The following is a 19,905-nucleotide window of genomic DNA, read 5'->3' as shown; positions in this document are numbered from 1 at the left end:
AACCATCATGTGGTGCAGCTGCATAGGTTAGCAGAGATCTTTGTTTGTATCTTGTTGTTTTGTGGTTCTTGGATTATAGCTCCTTTAGTTGGAGTTAATGCTGCTGACCATTTGGCTGGGACTTGTCAGTTCTGTTACAATTGTGTTGGCAGCGTATTACAAGCAAAATTCAATAAGGTGATAGGAAAATCTGTTGGAGATGGTATGGTGTCTGTTGTGTCACCTGCTGGGGCCTGTGAGCACTATACCTGTTCCAGAGCCGCAATTGCCAGCAATAGCAGAGGACCCACAAATTTGGGACCATCTGCTAGGCTAGATATCAGTGTACCTACCTAAATGGGCATAATCATATAAATATAGGATTGGAAGGGCCCTCGATAGGTCATCTAGTCCAGTGCTCTGCACAGAGGCAGGACTAAGTATTATCTAGACTATCCCTGACAGGAGTTTGTAAAACCTGTTCTTAAAAACCTCTAGTGATGGAGATTCCACAAGCTCCCTAGCTAATTTGTTCCAGTGCTTAACCACCCTGACAGTTAGGAAGTTTTTCCTAATGTCCAACCAAAACCTGCCTTGCTGCAATTTAAACCCATTACTTCATGTCCTGTCCTCATTGGTTAAGGAGAACAATTCCCTGGGTTGTCCTTATTCCCCTTTTTATCCTATCGATATATTATATACTATATTTGCACTTCTGCAGTCCTCTAGGATCTCTTCCATCCTCCATGAGTTCTCAAAGATAATTGCTAATGGTTCAGAGGTCTCTTAAATATTATAGGATGTATTTCATCAAGCCCTGCTGACTTCAAGACATATAACTTGTCTAAGGAATTCTTCACTTGTTCTTTCCCTATTTTAGCCTCAGATCCTACCCCATTTACACTGATATTCACTATGTTGGTTTTCCAATCATTGATAACTTTTTTGGTAAAAACTGAAACAAAAAAGGCATTTAACACTTCAGTCATTACTGTGTTATCTGTTATTGTCTTTCCCTCCTCATTGAGTAATGGAGCTACCCTATTCTTGATCTTCCTCTTGCATCTAATGTATTTTTAAAAGGTTTTCTTGTTACACTTTAAGTCCCTAGCTAGTTTTATCTTGTTTTATGCCTTGGCTTTTCTGGTTTTGTCTCTACATGCTTCTGTTGTGTTTTGGTATAGTCCTCCTTCGTAATTCGACCTACATTCCACTTTTTGTATGACTCTTTTTTGAGTTTCAGGTCTTTGAAGATCTCCTTGTTAAGCCAGGGTGGTCCTCTCTAATAACATGTTTTTAATTGTAGGTTCACGTTGGAGGGAGCTTGGCTGTGCTTGGTGGGAAGCTCTATGTCTCTGGTGGCTACGATAACACATTTGAACTTTCAGATGTGCTGGAAGCTTATGATCCAGAAACTCGAATGTGGAGCATAGTGGGACGGCTGCCTGAACCTACCTTCTGGCATGGAAGTGTCAGCATATTCCGACAGTTCATGCCACAAACTACACAAGACGACGACAGTATTGCTCTGGATAATGCCATTAACCTAAACAGGCAGCGCCAGAATCTGCATAATCAGAATCTTAATGAGTTACGTTAACAGTAGAAAAACTTATCTCTGTGGCTTGAAGTGAATTCATTACAATTAACCAGTGTCAATTTGGGGGAGGGCAGGAGGCAAACTGGTGCTTGGAAACTCTGAAATGGATTGATCAGTAATTGCAAGCAGGAGGAAATAAAAACCCTGAAAGATTAAAATGTTGTAGGAAGCATAGTTGGCAGAAAGTTAGAGGCCTCTTTGGGTGCATTGTCCCTCAGCACTTTTCTGTGGATGGAGAAGGTGCAGCATTAACCACAGAAAAGCTCTGATATGAGAACTCTGGAAAAAACAGATATTTTTAAAAAATCACTTGTTACTCAAGCACCACTATTGCAGGCAGCATTGCGAAGCTTTTGATCAGACAGTTGTCAATAGTACCCTGCAGGCAGCGTCTTTCCACATCCTAACATTTCCTATTTGCCACCAAATTCCATTCTTTGTGGGGGGGGTTTATGGAACATAGAAGAGAGGAAGGACCAAAGTTTGCTAGTACCAGAGGCTCTCTGAAAGGGGAGAGATTGGTTTGGTAAGATATGCCTTCAGATCTAATACTCCGCTCAGTGCTCCAGAGGAAGATAGACCACTTGCCCAGGTCCTTGCCAATATGGTCTGAGGGAAAATTCGACCCACAAAGTTTGGGTTCATTATAGATGTGCAGATATGAGGATATAAATATCTAGCCCTAAATATGCCGAGAGCCACAATAAAGTTTGGTCACTCTTCATGCTTTCATGAAGAACCTATTAAATTGCTAAAAAGGTCAATGCAAGGATATTAAGGTTGAGAGTCATGAAGTTTGAAATTTCCCTCCCCCGCTACCTTAAATGTGTGATAAATTAATTGTTAAACCCGTACAGTACTGTAAGTTTTTATACAGAATTTTCATTACTCCAAGCAGCTTGTGCTTTTATTGGTCCTTACTAGAATGATGTCTCTTTAGAAACTTTGCATTTTAAAAATGATTCACATTCACAAACTTAGATTGAGGGAAATGTCAAATACATTTCAATTTCTTTTTTTAAGCAAATATCCATCTGAGAAGAAGAGTGGGGAGAGACTTTAGAGGCTGGGGGCTCATGTCAAAGATCTCTTGGAGAAGAACCTCCATCGACATTCAAATCTGGATAACATTTTTGTTTCTATCAAATTGTTTAGTCTGCAGTTGAACTTGGCAGAGAAATCTCTGCAGTATGGTCTTGTCTCGTGAGGTTATTTGCTATTTATTATTGATGTTCCATAAGCTCTAAAGACTTTAACTTGACTCTTTTTATCAAGAATGGCAAAATTTGTGCTAGATTGAGCAGACAGGTCCTGGATAGTAGTTGGGGACACTAAAATGCAGAGGGTGTATTCTCACCATTTAGACACTAAGGAAGTAGATCAGAATGGTATTTTTAGGGGAGAACTTATTTAAAGAGAGGAAGTATAGAAGAGCTTCCTTGGGAACTGTCCCATGGATTTGAGCAAAGTAATTTATTACACAGTATTTGGTATATAGAAAAATTTTATGCTGCTTCAAACATTTGATAAAGTATTGTGGCTAAGCTAAGGTAAATTTACGGTTTATAATGGATCAATTTGTTGAGTGATAGAACCTACTAATGTTAATATTACACATGAGAATTGACCTTCATCAAAATAATTTAAAGCAACTGTTGGAATTTTTGAGCAGTTGGTAAATGCTAATCAGGGCCTTTAGTTAGTTCATAGAGACTGAATTTTGTTCAGATCTCTATTGCTTTTGTAATCAGTAAGTTCTGCTTTCAGATTTAAAAAAAAGAAAAGGAGTACTTGTGGCACCTTAGAGACTAACCAATTTATTTGAGCATAAGCTTTCGTGAGCTACAGCTCACTTCATCGGATGCATACCGTGGAAAGTGTAGAAGATCTTCTACACTTTCCACGGTATGCATCCGATGAAGTGAGCTGTAGCTCACGAAAGCTTATGCTCAAATAAATTGGTTAGTCTCAAGGAGTACTTGTGGCACCTTATTCTTTTTGCGAATACAGACTAACACGGCTGTTACTCTGAAACCTTTCAGATTTAAGTGATCTGGCAGGCTTAATTCTATTTCCTGTATTTAACCTGAGCAAGCAGATTTCAATGGAAGAGGAAATTTCCTGCTAATTTCCTGATTGAATGTCTGGCTGTTGCTACAGAGCTCTTAAATTTCAAAATCCAGCATGATCTAGTTGAAAACAAGCATTAATGTCTTAGGAAAGCATGATGAAGTGAAACAGTGGGTAAGATTGTAGCTGTGCACTTTCTCAGTGGGAAAACTGTATGAATTTAAACTTCACCTACTCATGACAAACCCAGATATTAAATCACACAAATCTTTAGGCTTCTTCATTTGGAAGATGCTGTAGGATATCCTAACTCACTGAAATGTCCTAAGTTCCCAAGGGAGAAAGCATTTTCTCTTGAGCTCTTGAGTCTATTCTCTCTGGAACACTTCCTCTCTATTCGCAAAAAGAAAAGGAGTACTTGTGGCACCTTAGAGACTAACAAATTTATTTGAGCATAAGCTTTCATGCTCACGAAAGCTTATGCTCAAATAAATTTGTTAGTCTCTAAAGTGCCACAAATACTCCTTTTCTTTTTGCAAATAGAGACTAACATGGCTGCTACTCTGAAACCTTTCTCTCTATTGCAAACTTTCAGCAGAGATTCTTCCCATTATCCTGAATTAGGACCACTTTTAAACTTTGACAGGTAATTGACAGTGCCTTACCAGAATGTAGCTTAAGACAGGGTTATAGAACAACTAGATTGTGTTGGTAGACTTCAGTCTACCAAGACTTCACAGTGGGTGGAACAAAGTGACTGAATAAATCAACTTGATAGATTTGGCAAACTTTAACTTCTGTTTTGTTTTGGTAACCTCACTGAGTTTCCTACTTGGGAGTTGGGAATACCAATCAGTGGACCATTTGGTTATTTCAGTCAGGCTTTTTAGTATCACAAATTTATAGTAACCAGTTGGAAATCTAAAAAGAAAGGTTTCAGAGTGGTAGCCATGTTAGGTTGTATCAGCAAAAACAATTAAGGTGCCACAAGGACCCCTCGTTGTTTCTACAAAGAAAGGATAGTTCTGTTATGTATTCCCCTCTCCCTTAGCTCTTGTTTAGCTGGTGTGCAAGCAAGAACATGGGATAGCTTCTTATTTGAGGCTTACAGCTCTATAAACATGTTTTTGTTCCTGAAAATATATTTAATATGCTTTTAGCTCCTGTGCTCAGTTCTCAAGCGAATGTTAAGCAAGATACAGGGCTCGTTTTGGTGAAGCTTGCCTATTTCCTTGGAAGAATGCAGTGAATTGATGCAATTTCTTCACTTCTGGCTGTAGAATACTATGCCAGCAAGCAATTTGTGTCCCCACAAAAGTTAAACTGAAACCTCAAGTCAGTCTCTCTTCCACTGAGCTTGTGCAGTTATTGTAATGGGAGTGATACACACAACCATGTGGTGCTCAATAGGGTGCCAGTTATTCAAGACATGTATTCAAGTCCATCTTAAGATGTGGAGCACTGCTGCCTACATGTTGTAATTTAGTATAACTTAATTTGCATAGTAGAATGGTAAAGTATTTATGCTGAACTATTAAAGTATATTTATGTAGAACATTCTCCTACTGTAGTGCTCTCTGCTGGACCTGTGTCATCTTGAAGTTCCAAAACCAGCTGAATAATTAGGTTTGTGTTTATAACTTTTTTGTAGACTTTCATTGTGTCCAAACCTTTAAATACTGTTTAAATACCATCCTTTGAAGCAAAGGCATTTTACATTTTGACAGATTTTGGATTTTTATTCTCATACTTTCGTTTTTAAACTTCTTTGAAATGATCAAGCTAAATAAAACATGTAAAATGTAAAGGTTTTGTTCAGCTCTCAGTGACTGCAGAGAGGGTTCTAGATCTGATAGGGTTAATTTGCCTGTGGTGGCTCTCTCTCTGATGCATGTTTATCAAACTAAATAGTCACTTTCCAAAGAGAAGACATTGAAGGGTAATTTTACTTCACCCATAGAGGAAGTATGATTTAAGAGTTCTCTTCCAAGCTGTTTGTTAGTCACTATTAAGTACACTTATAACACATCCCATTTTTGTTCCACTACCATTTTTAGAATGCTACCTGCCTTCCTATCACAAATGAACTATGCTAAAATGTCTTTTGCATGGCTATCACAGGCTGAGTACTGCTAATACCGCAGACCCTTACATGGTCTTGCTGCCATATATGGTCCCACTTTAAGTGACTTGAGTAATTTAGTATTCTAAGAGTAGCAGTTTACGATAACCAGAAACTCAGGCCGAGGGGTCAAGGTACTCTATAGCGTCAATTAAGAACGAACCCTGGAAGAGTTAGTTCTCTCATCTGTACTCCATTCTGGAATCTAATCAGCTGCTTGTGAAATGCTCGAGCATAGATTGGTTGAATTCTGATTTGTGCACTAACAGACTTCTTAAACTACATCTACTTCAGAGCCAAAGCAACTTTCAGCCTTTTTAAAAGCTTTTTATAAAGGAACCAAGGGATTCAAGTAGTCCAGTTATTGAAATTCTCAGTTCCCTTAAATTGCCTCACAGCTGATGTACTAGGTATCTCTTACTGGAGAACTTGCATCTTAAATTTAGGTGCTTTGTCAACAGCTGTAGTTAATGGACAGAGATGGTCAGAGTCTGGTACTCTTAAGCACACACCATGACTTTTCACAAGCTGTGCAGACAGCCCTCAGTGTAAAAAGTTGACCATGCCTATCTTAAGGATACAAGCCCTGTAGACAAAGTACGGCTAGATTGCAAAGTTGCTCATCGGCCTCCTACCATAACTGTTAAACAGCTGAGAACTTGCTTTTTTTTTTTTTGGTGGGTTTTTACTTTATGCATCCTTTTGTGGTTGGAATGAGTATTGATAGAGGTGTGATAACTTAAATCACCTCAACTGTCTGTCCCTGATCAGTACACATAGTGATTTTGAGTTTAAAAGCACCAGCATGTAAAAGCCACCTGTTTTAAAGAAATTGCTGAAGATTTACAATGTCAAGCCTTCACTTAAGACATTTCAAACCGTCCTTACATGAAGCAATCAAACAGCTGTTGTGCCAAGTCTGTTCCAGGACTTTCTCAGAGTGATAGATGAGCTAAACCCTTACCTTGCATGTTGCCTATTGTGAGCCAGGCCCACTCTCCCTTCTAGCTCTGAAATTGTGCTGGTTGCCAACACCCCAAAATGAGAGCAGCAGTGTAAAAAAGCCCCAGCTGTGTGCTTTGTCACCAGCAGGGTAGGGAGAGGGAGTAGCTCTGGCAGGAGGATGTGCCTTTACTGGCCTGATTCTCCTCTGACCAAAATGACAGCTTGTAACTATAGTGCAGGCTCATGGACCATGCCTGCATATGGTTCCAAGCCAGATAAAAAGTTAATGGCCAAGGAGATGAGATAGTGGAATATAGGTGAGAGAGAGGGGGCGTGAGGTAATAAGAGCTCTGTATAAGCTAGTTTCTCTCACCAACAAGTTGATCTCTAACATCCTGGCACCAACACAGCTACAATATTGCATACATGGACTATACACAATCATGCTTTTCCGCCTGCAATCTCATTCATAGCAGGCATTAGGCTCATCTCTCCATAGAGAGCTAACATTTTAGAGGGTCTTTCTGCATTACTGATCTAACAAGGCAGCGGTAGGGAAGCAAGTGCACTCTTGGAGAGACTGATTAGCTTTGAGTTTTCATGCATTTGCTGTTCCTTTATTAGTCATTAAACCTGTGATTTTCAATGGAGCTTGATACCTAATTCCAATTAAAATTCAGTAGGATCTGGGTACTTAATTTGCTTAGGTGATTTTGATAAATGCAGCCTCAGTTAAACTATCCAAAGCTGGTGCTGGAGTCACCTTAGCAAAAATAGGATGACTAAACAACTTTACCTAGTTCTTACATGATGGCTAAGTTTGGTATGCTGTTTGTGGTAGTGGGTTGTATAAAGCCAGACTTCAACCCAGCTGCCTCAGGGAGATCAAGAGCCATGGACTTGTACACACATGTGACCAATACATAGACACTAACATCAAGTATGGCAGTTGTAAGGAGTGAAGTTTCACTATATCTACTGATGCCTACCAGAAGGATGGTTTACAGGAGGCATTCTGCTTGTTACTGCCACGGTGCTGGAGTAATGGGGGGGCTGTATTTCCCCCCAAAACAAACTACTTTTTTTCTAAACAAGTCTGTAAAAGGCAACATCTTTCCAAAAGTCAGGTTCTTCTATTGCAAAGGTAGCTGACAGTAATAGGCACAAGGGAATACAGAATTATATGTCAAGCTGGGAAGATTTATTCTGCTCACTTACATTTGATTCATTAACAGGTAAGCTGTCAAGTCCCTAGTTTGTGCCCTTCCACCAGCTCAGCACTTAGCTAGACACTGTTCCCCACCCCTTAAAGCTCAGTACAAGTACGATATTTTTAAAGCAAGAGGTATTTGAGAATGTAGGCTTTGAAACAGACATCAAGCCCTTGTGAACAGTTAGTCCAACCTAACACTTCATTTTATTTATTTTTGAGAGGGAAAGGTGTGTACAAGGACATAAGTGCTATGTTTCACAATCTTCAGGGATCGTTGTAGTAATGATAAGAGATTGTTCAATAACATCTGTCATAGAGAAGGTCTCATTTGAACATAGTCTCTGTACAGGGATCGCTTCCCCCAGGGAGCTGTGTGAGAGGGATTCCACAATGACTTCTGCAGGCCCCACCTCTAATTCATGGGGGGGCTGGAGTGCTACCACAACGGCTTTTTCATCCTCAATGATCAGGTTCCGCAGCTTTCTCTGCCGGGGGTTGTAGTTTTCAACCCTGTCATGAATCTCCATGTGGCGCCTCAGGTGGGCCTTTAAAAGAGCAATCAAAGTCCACCATTACCCACCTAAAACATGCACAGCAGAGTCTCCTCTTGGTGAGGAATAAGGTCCAGGGTGCAGGAATGTTGGTGGCATAAGAAGTTGGGTCTAATTAGCACTAGGGGTGGAGAAAGCACGCAGGGAAATAAATGCACACAGTGAATTCACAAATGTAGGAGAACAGACCCCCTCCTCCCAAAAGGCTGTAGGAAGGGGGGGGAAATGGCAACAGGTAAGAAGACAAGGCTGGAGTAGCTCTTCCATAGAAACTTCTGTCTCTAACACTTCCTCTATAAGAGAAAAGGTGGTAACTTAGTCTTTTCTCTTTAGGGCAGCAAAGCAGTGCCATGGAGCAGGATTCCAGCTGTGCGGAGGGAATGGCAGATAGAGCTAGGAGGAAAGAAAGTCCCATTTTTGAAGTCTTTCAGGCTGCTCTAGCAGGGACTCAATCCTCACTAATTTATCATCCATCACAGCCACTACCCAGGCTGGGAGCAAAAGGCAGAGGCCCATATTTCACACTAGATTTAGGTTTAGTGACCTGCTTTCTTACCATGGTTGCCTCAAATATTTATTAAAGCATTTCAATCTTTTGGGGTTTTTAATCTGAGTGTGATGTCACCTGTCCATGGAAATCTCCTCCTTTGCTTCCTCTCTCCCTCCCCAAGGACTTTGGTTTTTAGTAAGTGAGATGAGATTTTGGTGGGGTTACAGAGGGAAAACTTGGTCAAAGGAACAAGGGTACTAACTGGCATTGCCCTTTTCACTCCTGCCGGAGCAGTCGGCAGCTCAGACACTCCAAGTGCTGCTCTGCTTCATTCTTGTCTACAATAGACAGTGAACATGCTTCAGTTTAGGATCCCTGTGTTTTCCCTCCCGAAGAAATACACCACTTTGTAAGACTAATTCTGTTCATCTCTTTGCAAATAGGAAGTTGGTGACTCAACCGGGCTTAGACTTGCTCATTGCAAGTGGAATTAGGAAAACCCCATACCTGTCGGGTGAACTTGTAACCACATTCAGTGCATTCAAACTTCCTCACTCCTTTGTGTCTGCGAACATGGACACGCAACTGTTCAACAGCTGAGAAGGGAAAGTTAGAAACCATTTATTAGCCACTTGGCTGAACACGGCAACAATGCATGGTCTGAACACTGCAACAAAGAGTCCTTGAGTTAAACAATCATAGGCCTGAGCTACATTGGAAATGTTACCCTGGCAAGGGACATGAGGACAATCCTGCTATCTCAGGACATGGTGAAAGGGAGATTCCTTTTTGAAGAGTTGTGCTAAAGCCTCAAACTTGGCCAGTTAAGTCACAGAAAAGCTTGAAGGAGAAGGGTTCTCTCCCCTTCCTGCCCATCCATTGCTCCGCTTTCACTAACACAGTTTTGCTGAATATTGCATCAGCAATGGACGTAAGAATCCCTGCAAGAGACTCAGTGTTCGACAAAACACAAATACTGGATCCACTTCTGTTCTGCAAACAGGTTTAAGAGCTGGAGTACGGTCAGACATGTATTTGCCTCTGATTGCCACAGCAGGCAAACAGAATGTCCCAATTCCCTGACGAGCACTTGCATGGTCACTATGAATTAAGACAAAGAGGCTCAAGGCAAATTAGAGGCCTCATAACTCCTGTGCAGGAGGATGCAGCAGCATTGCTGTAATGGGCATTACCTTTGAATGTTTTCCCACAGATCTGGCAGAAGTGTGGTCTTCCTTCCTGATGCCTGCTAGCAATGTGCCTCAGAAGGGGCCCTTTCTCCGTGAACCTCTGATCACAAAACTCACAGCTGAAGGGGCGTTCACCCGTGTGTGTGCGGTTGTGCTTATCCAGACTCGCTAATACAGATGAAAGACAAGAAATGTATCCTTCGTGTACAGAAACTTTACCACAGAGGGCCTGCCATTTCTTATGCCCGCTACAGAGCCTGCACAGCCTTCAGACACTATTTTCTTAACGTTTTTAGAAAAGATGCAAATGGGAATTCACTGTTTTATGGTTCTGAATACCTTAACTGGAAGAGTGGTCAGTCTTTCTCCTCCACAATGTCCAGGCATAAAAGAATAAGGGGATGCTCAATGAAATAAGTTAATTTGTTAGCTTCGTGCAGTAACTTATGGAACTCACTGCAGGGGCAGACGGGAGGAGACAAATGTTGTATTTCAAAAAGGACAGAAATATGTAACATCTTAAAAAATCTGCACAAGTTATTTAGGTGCTAGGATAGGCTTATAAAATCTACTTCAGCGCTGCCATGACATGCGGTGAACTTTGAGCAGAGGACACAGCTGAACGTTTTACTTCTGATACGTTTAAAAAAAAAAAAGTCTTCAAATATACCAGGTTTCAGCTCTGAAAACACTGGGATACATTTTCCCTCCAGAACCTCAACATCCAGAAAGATGGGAGGGGGATTTCAACTCTTCCCTTAGCTGCTATTTCCCAGCATGCTTTTCTGGTAGCTGGCCTTTTAAGTCTGGGAAAAAAGCAGCTGCCATACTGTCTGGCTACCACAGGCCACTTCTCCCTCCCTCCCAGCTGGTAAGAGGTTTTAGCTTCTATTATGTTTTCCTTTTCTTATTCCTGAGGCAGTATCACATAGTATGAGCCCCAAGGGGGCAGGAAAGAATTGTACAGCGTCTCACTAGGGCTTGCTTACTATGACCCTCCCCTGAAGCTATCAGGTACTGATGCTGCTAGAGGCAGAGTACCAGATGGACCTGCGGTCTGGCCCGTTAGAACACCCCCTGCTCAGGTAACACTCAGGGCTGGAGTTAAGACCAACACATTCAGTGCTTGGGCCCTGGCAGTGGAATAATGTGCACCAAGTACTGCAGCTCTCCAAGGGCTGGAATGAGGAGCTGTAACAACAGCCAGCTTGGCAAGCCAAGCAAAGGATCCTGTCTGTACCTTGTGTCCTGAAAGTCTTCCCACAGAGATGGCACTGGAAAGGTTTCTCGCCCGTGTGCGTGCGGAGGTGCATGTTGAGGTTGGCTTTCTGGGTGAAGGCGTGATGGCAGAACTCACACACATAGGGGCGCTCGTTTCTGGAAGGACAATGAGAACCATGTTCAGTTTGTTCCCGTCCTGAAGAGTCTGAAGGAAACAACCCCGACCCACAGCTCTCCATTAGAAGGGTTAGACCCCTGGGAGTTAAGTCAGCTTTCACAGCTGTTCCAAAGTTCCCAAATTCAATCCTGTTTCAAACCTCCCTCAAAACAAGGACTTGAAGAGGTCCAAGAACTGTGATTAATATCCTAGACCAGTCTATAGGTACAAAGAGCAGAAGCCAGAGTCTCTTAGCCCTCAGATGTTACAGCAAGTTCTGGGGACCCCATACTGACAGGGAGCATGAACAAAACAGTGCTGAAATGTGTCGGTGACCTAAAGAACACCATGAAGCCAGATACAGTAATTGCCTGATCAGCTTCCAAAGACAATGAACAGACTGAGCCAACGGAAGCCACACAAACTGCAAACAGCATATGGGTAAGCTACATCTCTGGGGGAAGAGGCAGTGCTGGCTAGTTCTTGCAGAACCAAGTGCTGGCCTTCCGTGGTACTATTTCTCAAGGGGCCTTTATAATTTGCCCTCCAGGGCCAAGACCACTCAACAGGGGTGATGCCTATCCCTGTCTCGCCTAGTCCATCTCCTGGCCTCTGCAGGACTGGTCCCTGCAATGTGTTCCAGAGATCAGCAGGTCAGCAAGGAAGACAGACAGTAGATGGGGCTGAAGGATATGCCTACGCTTGTGCCTTACCTGTGTTTAGCCTTGATGTGCATCTGTAAGCCATTGCGACTCGAAGCCCTGTGCCCACACTCCTCGCAGACAAAAAGTTTCTCTCCTCGGTGCTTGAATGCCTCATGAAGGCGCAACTCCGTTCGAGACAGGAAGCATTTGGAGCAGGCAGAGCACTACAAGTCCACAGAGAGGGATTAGGATCAGAGGCCAACAGCAGGAGTTCTGTCACACGCTCAGGGAACTGACTTCCCAGAGACTACAGCCAAGAGCAAAAGCGCAAGGCCCAAGTCAAGCCTCTGGTAGACACAGGTCTCCTCCAGATGAGGATTAGAGGCTGCCAGCTTCTAAATTACAGAGTCAACCCAGCTGATGTTCTTTGCGTGGCACGCCACCACACTAGGACCAGATGAAAGTTAGGATCCTTTGATTATCCATCACTGCCTCATGCCACTGCACTAGCATCCCTCCTCCCTCTGTAATAATTCAAGATTGCCATCAACCCATTCCATATTTTACTCCCAAAATGTCAGCTCTGCCCACCCCACATTAGTCTTTCCCCTCCTTACCGCATGTGGTTTTGGAGCACCATGTAACTTTATCATATGGCTTTGAAGATCCTTCTTTTGCATGAATTGTTGTACACAGGAGGGACACTGAAATACATGAGACAAGAGTCAGCCTCTGGCCATTTCCAGATAACTTACCGTAACTGAGTTAGAAGAGCTTACGGTTTCACTAATGCAGAGAGGCCAAAGGGGCTTGGCCAAGGAGAAAGAAGAGAAAAGATGCAAGACATAAAATCCTTCCCCAATGCCTTTCCACTTGCCTACAACATGTAACCCCACGCAAGCCCCCAAAGCTCCAGGTGCATCCTTGGCACTCACACCCAGGCTATAATCCTTGGGCTCTGTGCTGCATTTTCCCCTCCAAGACACACGCCCTTTATCAAGGAGATGAGTGATACGTGGAGCACATCTATGGTCTGGCGACAGGAAGAAGGGATCGGTGGGATCAGTACTTTAAGACACAGGATAAATGCAGCTGCCATAAAAGGAAGGGAATAAACCAAAACAATATTCTTAAGGTGTAGGCAGCAGCCCAGTGACCTATGCATGTCCACAGCACCAGCCCAAATTCCTTGAGTCACTGCCACAAGGTGGTGCATGCTCTCAGTGCAAGGCCTGGCTGGGTGTGGTCAGTCCCTCAACCCCAGAATAGAAAGGCATCTTTGCACACATGCCCCTCTTTCTTTTCATGACAGCATCTCTCAGTCATTCCCAGGAATGCTCAAGGGCCCACTGTGCTGACCTTATAAGGCATTTCCCCTGTGTGTGACACCATGTGCAGCCGTAATTCCATTCGCCTCTTAAATATCTCCTGGCAGACTGAACAGGTGAAAACCTGAAAGACAGGAGGAGAGGAGATAGTCAGCGAGACCCTTATGAAGAAGCAGCTCTGCTTATGGAGAGGCAAGAAAGGAAGGATACAGGCAAAGGGGACAGAAGATAAAGCAAAAAGCTGGCATAGGAAACAGGGGCATATCAGAATGCAGACTCCTCACAGTTTGAGAGCTCGGTTAGGACACTGTTTGGCATGTGACCTGTAAACATTATGTCCTCTTTATAATACACAGTCAGAATATTCTGGTTATACCAAACTCCAATATTTGTCCCAAAAACCCAAACGAAAGCAAGTGGGGACTACACATGCTGCCCCAACCCTCGCTTTCTTGCTGCAAGTCACTGTCCACGGCCCACACGGGACCGGTACACCCTTCCGCAGGAAGCTCAGCTGGCAGACAGCAGAGGACAGATGAAGTAGTTTCAATGTTATTCTGAATTTCAATGGCTGAGGTTGATCTTGGTTCTAGGACGCTGCAGTGGAGGCTCTAATTCTGCTTATGTTCCCAACTGCCCAGCAAAATGGACAAACTCACAGGATTTACTGCTATGCCTAGTGTTTATTTCCTGGTGAGATGGCCTTGGTTTGCCAGAGGGACACATCCTTCTCTAAACTAGCCAGCGTTTGTGTTAACTTCCCATCAGCACAGAAAGGCAGTGGATGTAACAGACCCAGCACTGCACAGAGCATCAATGCACACAATGTCCCATTTTATAGAAACTCCTTAATCTAAACAGAAGTTATTTTATTCCAGCCTCCCAGTGTTGGACCCAAACTCTTACCACATGGCACCCCCAGAGAAGTCTTTCTCTGGATAGACAGCTCAGGTTACAGCTCTAGGCAAGAAGCGAACAAAGCAAGTGGCTGTAGACATGCTATATTTGAGCTGCTGCTTTAACAATTTAACAGCTGCTGTCTCCTGCTCCTCCCTTGACAGTTCCCAGAAGTACCTGCTCCGAACGGTTCATACAGTTCCTAGCTTCATGCTCCAGCAGATTCTCCTTCCTAAAATAACATTTACCACATTTGGAACATTCAAATGGCTTTTCTCCAGTGTGTTTCCTAAAAGGAATACAAACAGAGTATCTGTAATTCTCAGTCTTTAACAGCAAAGACAAATATTTCCTTGGGACAGATTAGGGAACCACTCACACAACAGGATCCCAAGTTACAGCCAGGATGCTAGGAGTCTGAACTGTTTTACACTGGAGAAGCAGACTCAGAGACAATGGGTTATTTTCACAATTAACCAAATCTGTCCTGTGGCTTGAGAGGCTTCATGAACAGTTACAGGACCTTCACTCGACTGAGTGTCATTTCTAGGTCCACACTCCCCATCATAGCCTAGTTTAAAAGAGGCTAGTGAAGCACTGCTCATTTTCAGCCAGCTATTTGGAGCCAGGGGACAATAAAAACTTTATAAACTCAGACATAGTTAAATGTTGTTCACACCAACACATTATCTGTGGTCAAAGTTGTTAGAATACAGCTTAAAATCCTAAGAGACCCTTCTGAATGCTGTCCTTTAGGAAGCCGGTTTGCTGCTCCCATGGTATTTCAGAGCATCTGTTCACCAAGGCTCTCCTGCAGAATGCTCACCCTTGGCTTCTCCAGAAGACAGCCATCATCTCAGTCATGCTCTCTGTCCCCCACCAACATGCTGCAGTTTAAGGTAGGAAATGCTGACCTCTGAAACTAAGGTGACTGTCACAGACCTGTGTCTGCATTTTAAAGAAGGAACCTGGAGCTCCCTCCTCCTGCGGCTACTGTGGGCTAGATCTCCCTTTAGGCATTAGTTACCACTCTGAAGTCCTACACCATATTTCTCCCTTGTTGCTATGGGGCTAAGAGCTCCATTCACCCTCCGGCTCTAGGATTGTTTTAAAGTTGTTTTTAACAACAAGCAAGTCTAGGCAGCTCCATGTACAGAGGCTGATCAAATTTTAACAGGTGGCAGTTCCTCCGCATTTGCACTGAGATCTGCTCCCAGGTGCTGCATCTCCTGTAACAGCCCCTCGACACAGACAAGCTCTTATCTCCATTCGAGCTATACTGATCTCCAGCTCAGACTTGTGAGAGTGGAAGAGGCTTGAGATGCGTTATTTACTCAAACCTTTAGAGCAGGTGGGCAAACTTTTTGGCCCGAGGGCCACATCTGGGTATGGAAATTGTATGGCGGGCCACGAATGCTCACGAAATTGGAGCTGGAGTGCAGGAAGGGGTGAGGGCTCTAGGGTGAGACCAGAAATTAGGAGTTCAGGGTGCAGGAGGGGGCTCTGGGGAGTGGGAGGGGAGGGGATGAGGGCTCTGGCTGAGGGTGCAAGCTCTGGGGATGAGGGATTTGGAGTGCAGGAGGGTGCTCCAAGCTGGGACTGAGGGGTTTGGAGGATGGGACTTGGATAAGGGCTGGGGCAGGAGGTTGGGGCGCAGGAGGGGAATCAGGGATGCAGGCTCCAGGCAGCGCTTACCTCAAGCAGCTCCCGGAAGCTGCGGCATGTCTGCCCTCTGGCTCCTACGCAGAGGTGCAGCCAGGCAGCTCTGCACGCTGCCCCGTCCACAGGCGCTGCTCCACAGTTCCCAGCCAATGAGAGCTGCAGGGGAGGGGCTTGGGGCGGAGACAGTGTGCAGAGCCCGCTGGCTACCCCTACGCGTAGGAGCCGGAGAGGGGACATGCTGCTGCTTCCTGGAGCCGCAGCAAGTGCGAACGGAGCGGCCCCCGACCCCACTGCCCAGCTGGAGCGGATCAAGCCCCAGACCTTGCTCCCCAGTGGGAGCTCGAGCGTCGGATTAAATCAGATGACAGGCTGGATGTGCTTTAGAGACATTTCAGACACTCATAAATTCAGCACATTTCAAGAAGTTGTTTCTCTCACCCCCAACTGAAGCCCTAACAGCTAGCTGGGTTCAGTACCCCAGTCAGTGCTGAAAGGGTCACAATGCCAAAAAGTGACTCGAAGAGTCTATACGGAGGGTCTTACTGGTATCTGCCCCTGGCCAACTGCAAACAGGAAATGTGATCCAGCAAAATGTAAAAAGGCAGCTGGGAAATGCTAGGACTAGGTGCTTCCTCTAGCAAAGATCCTCAGTACCCCAGGAGGTTTTCCATCCTGGAAGTGGAGCTTTCTCTAAACAAGCAAGATATCCTACAGGCAGAGACTATTCTCTCAGGTCTCGCCTGCCTCCTAGTACTATTGTTTCATAGCCTAAACCCGTGTGTTTAAGTTCAGAAATGAGCTCAAGTTCAGCTACTCAGCACGACTGCTCTGTATAGCCCAGCCCTGCGGGAAGCCAGTCAGGGCACAGGTCCCTCTTACTGTGGGTAAGGTACAGGAATAAAAATCAGAATGTTTACCTGTTGTGCACTTTTAGATAATATTTGCTGAGGAAGGTTTTATGACATGTGGGGCATTCAACCGGCACAGCTGTACCTTTTCTGTTCCCAGGAGTCCCAGCCTCTACCAGCCCAGCATTCCCTGCAGGCTCCGAACTGAGAGGCTTTTTTGCCAAATTTGATTTCTTTCTGGTCCTCAGGGTCTTTTTCTCAGGAATGTAATCTTCACCTGTTTCCTCATGAACTTCTCCATCATCTTCTGCTGCCACGTCATCAGAGACTTGAACAACCTGCATTTCCCACTGCGATGGAACAGGGAGCCATTACGTTAACTCAATGAGCACCTTAGACAGAACAAGAAATCATATCTACAGCGGTACTGCAATATCTTACAAGTCAGCTAAATTCTGGAGCTTGTGGACAGCACCATTGTCTGATGACAAGAAGCTTTCAGGAAAATAAAACAAACTCAGTGGATTTGACTAAGAACATTTCCCAATAACTCTCACAGGGCAGAGTCTGACTCTTGTCTACTGTACATGTTTAGCTTGTTCCAGTGCTGTAAGGGGATAACTTTCCCACCCCCCAAACATTCACCCAGTCACACGCCTCCTGACAAGCATCTCTGCATCTTTTGCAGCAGCTGATGTAAACTGCTTCCTGGCTAGTCTGATTTTTTTAAAACCTAACAAAACTAAACTCTGTTGCTGTACACAGAAATCAGTCCCTGTCTTTGCCAACAACACCCTGAACGCATTATCTTAGCTTGTATAGAAATAGTTATTAGCCATCAGAGTTACCCAGCCCTCTTCAAACTCCAGCCAGTGTGTGTCTCATTAGCCTCCTGAAATACTGACTCTCAAAGGGCCAATACACACTGCACAAGAAGGTATTTCTGTTCAGTGGTTCTGAAGTTCCTGACCTTAAAATAATTTCATAATGAAATTTTATCATGTCTTTGAGCCAAAGTACTTCTTTAATTTAAGATGTCCAGTTTCTTCCTTTTTGAATACACAAACTCATTAAGAATTTCAGGTGTGTTGGCTTTGCTCTAGGAAAGTAATTAACCCATTTAATATGAAAACTATCAAATACTTTGTACTCTGTAATAGCCTGCATTTGTGGAGCTCAAAGTAGTTACAAATAGTAGTCAATTAAGCCTTAATGTCCCTGAGATATAGGTCAACCTTTCCCCTCCTTTACAAAAGGGGGGACACTAAGGTCCACAGAGATTAAGTGACCTATTCAAGGACACACAGCAATTCTGTGGCAGAGTCAGGAATAGAACCCACATCTCCTGAGTCCCACTCCTGTACTTAAACCACCATCCTTGCCCTCTTATCACACTGGCTCTGTTGAGATTAGCAGACATCCTATATGCTTGATGCTCAGTTTTCAGGAGCAAATCTCTCCCTGCTTAAGTTTTAAACCTTTAGTTCTAAGGAGAGTAGTTTCTTAGTTCATAAAAGAAACCCTATTAGGACATGCTCCACGCACCACCTCATTGCTGATGCCTCTGTCTTCAGTGCCTCCTCTTTTAGGTGGCCTTTTTATTTCTTTACATTCCTGGGTGTTCTTTACTTCACCTGAATTGCTCAATGCATTTGTTTTAACAGCCCTTTTAAGCCTTTCCCTAAGAAGAGATGGGCTCCCACTTGGTCCCTGGGTTAGTTTGGCTCTCCTAGTGCAGCAGCTGGGGCTGGCTTCACTAGCAACATTAGCTTTAGACAAGGTTTTGATAGCTTCTTCTCCGTCTGAGTCTGTTGGCTGCTTTAAGTGACCATTAAGATCTTCCCTAGGACCTTTCTCGTGAAGGCACCGGTTGTTTAGATCACTGCCGTCAAAGCATTTTGGCTTGAAGCTCTGACACAGCTCCACAGCTTCAGGGACACACAGTTCCTTGGCAGCGACAAGCACCTTCTCCCGGTTCTCTGAGGTAAGTGCGAGGTGTCCAGTGTAGAAGAAGTCCAGCAGGAGCTCAAAGATCTCCGCAAAGCTCTCAGGGAGAATGATGCTGCTGGAGGCTCCATCTCCGTACAAACTCTGGAAGAAGCAGCTGCAGCAAGCCAGGACGCTCCAGTGGGCTTTGAAGACCAGCCCGCCCACGTCCAGGGTAGCATCACAGTACTGGCCCTTCTCCCGCTGCTTGTTCAGCTCCTGCAGGACGCGGACACTGTGCTGGACAAAGGAGCCATCCATGGTCTGCAGGGAGAGGAGGCAGGGGTGAGCCAGCGGGGCTTGGGCCAAGGGCTGCCAGGGGAGGCAGAAAAGAAAGCAGCCGGGGGGGGAAGGCTCCAGGTCACCCTCCCCAGGAGGCATCCCCTCCAGTCCGCCCCGGGGGAGACACTGCCTCCCCCGCAACCCGCCCGGCCCGGCCCGGCCCACCCCGGGGGGAGACAACGCCTCCCCCCCTCCCCGCCAACCCCTCCAGTCCGCCCCGGCCCGGCCCACCCCTGGGGGGGGCATCGCCTCCCCCCGGCTCCAACCCCTCCAGTCCGCCCCGGGGGAGACACTGCCTCCCCCGTAACCCCTCCGGCCCACCCCGGTCCGGTCCGGTCCGGCCCGCCCCTGGGGGGGGGCATCGCCTCCCCCCCGCTCCAACCCCTCCGGTCCGCCCCGGTGGAGACATCGCCTCCCCCGTAACCCCTCCGGCCCACCCCGGCCCGGTCCGGTCCGGTCCGGCCCGCCCCTGGGTGGGGGGGGGGACATCGCCTCCCCCCCCGCCAACCCCTCCAGTCCGCCCCGGGGGGGACGCCACCCCGCCCCCCGCGCCAAGGTCCCCTCACCTCCGCGGGCGGGCGGGCCCCGGCACCGGCGAGGGACAGGGGGCGCCCGAGGGCCCCGACACGGAACCGAGCGCGGCTACTGCGGGAGCCGGGCCGCCGCCATCTTGGGGAAGCGCCGGACGTGACGTGACGGGGCGGGGCCTGTGAGTCCCAG

The 19,905-nt window shown here is 45.5% G+C and overlaps 2 protein-coding genes across 7 annotated transcripts in view; one reads left to right on the top strand and one right to left on the bottom strand.

The window, feature by feature from the left end:
* Positions 1–5,456, top strand: part of KLHL21 (kelch like family member 21) — a 24,427-nt gene extending 18,971 nt beyond the window's left edge. For all 3 annotated transcript variants that reach the window (XM_037881116.2, XM_037881115.2, XM_043531659.1), the window contains one exon: positions 1,286–5,456. In XM_037881116.2, coding sequence (XP_037737044.1) covers positions 1,286–1,579 — 294 coding nt within the window. In that variant the 3' untranslated portion in view covers positions 1,580–5,456. The remainder of the gene's footprint in view (positions 1–1,285) is intronic.
* Positions 1–19,905, bottom strand: part of ZBTB48 (zinc finger and BTB domain containing 48) — a 24,025-nt gene extending 4,120 nt beyond the window's left edge. Inside the window, exons 1-11 of one of the 4 annotated variants that reach the window (XM_037881361.2) lie at positions 19,752–19,905; positions 18,463–19,167; positions 16,987–17,267; positions 14,585–14,696; positions 13,542–13,634; positions 12,800–12,886; positions 12,252–12,406; positions 11,401–11,537; positions 10,164–10,328; positions 9,478–9,566; positions 8,115–8,474 (exon numbers count right to left, since the gene is read on the bottom strand). In XM_037881361.2, the coding sequence (XP_037737289.1) occupies positions 8,178–8,474; positions 9,478–9,566; positions 10,164–10,328; positions 11,401–11,537; positions 12,252–12,406; positions 12,800–12,886; positions 13,542–13,634; positions 14,585–14,696; positions 16,987–17,267; positions 18,463–19,164 (2,118 nt within the window). In that variant the 5' untranslated portion in view covers positions 19,165–19,167; positions 19,752–19,905 and the 3' untranslated portion in view covers positions 8,115–8,177. Of the gene's footprint in view, positions 1–8,114; positions 9,309–9,477; positions 9,567–10,163; positions 10,329–11,400; positions 11,538–12,251; positions 12,407–12,799; positions 12,887–13,541; positions 13,635–14,584; positions 14,697–16,986; positions 17,268–18,462; positions 19,168–19,751 lie in introns of those variants that run through there. The other 3 variants (XM_037881363.2, XM_043531658.1, XM_043531657.1) reach the window with 3 other exon arrangements.

The sequence above is a fragment of the Chelonia mydas genome, chromosome 18 (genome assembly GCF_015237465.2).
Source record: "Chelonia mydas isolate rCheMyd1 chromosome 18, rCheMyd1.pri.v2, whole genome shotgun sequence".
Lineage (NCBI taxonomy): Eukaryota > Metazoa > Chordata > Testudines > Cheloniidae > Chelonia > Chelonia mydas.
This window is presented reverse-complemented; position numbering and strand designations above follow the sequence as displayed.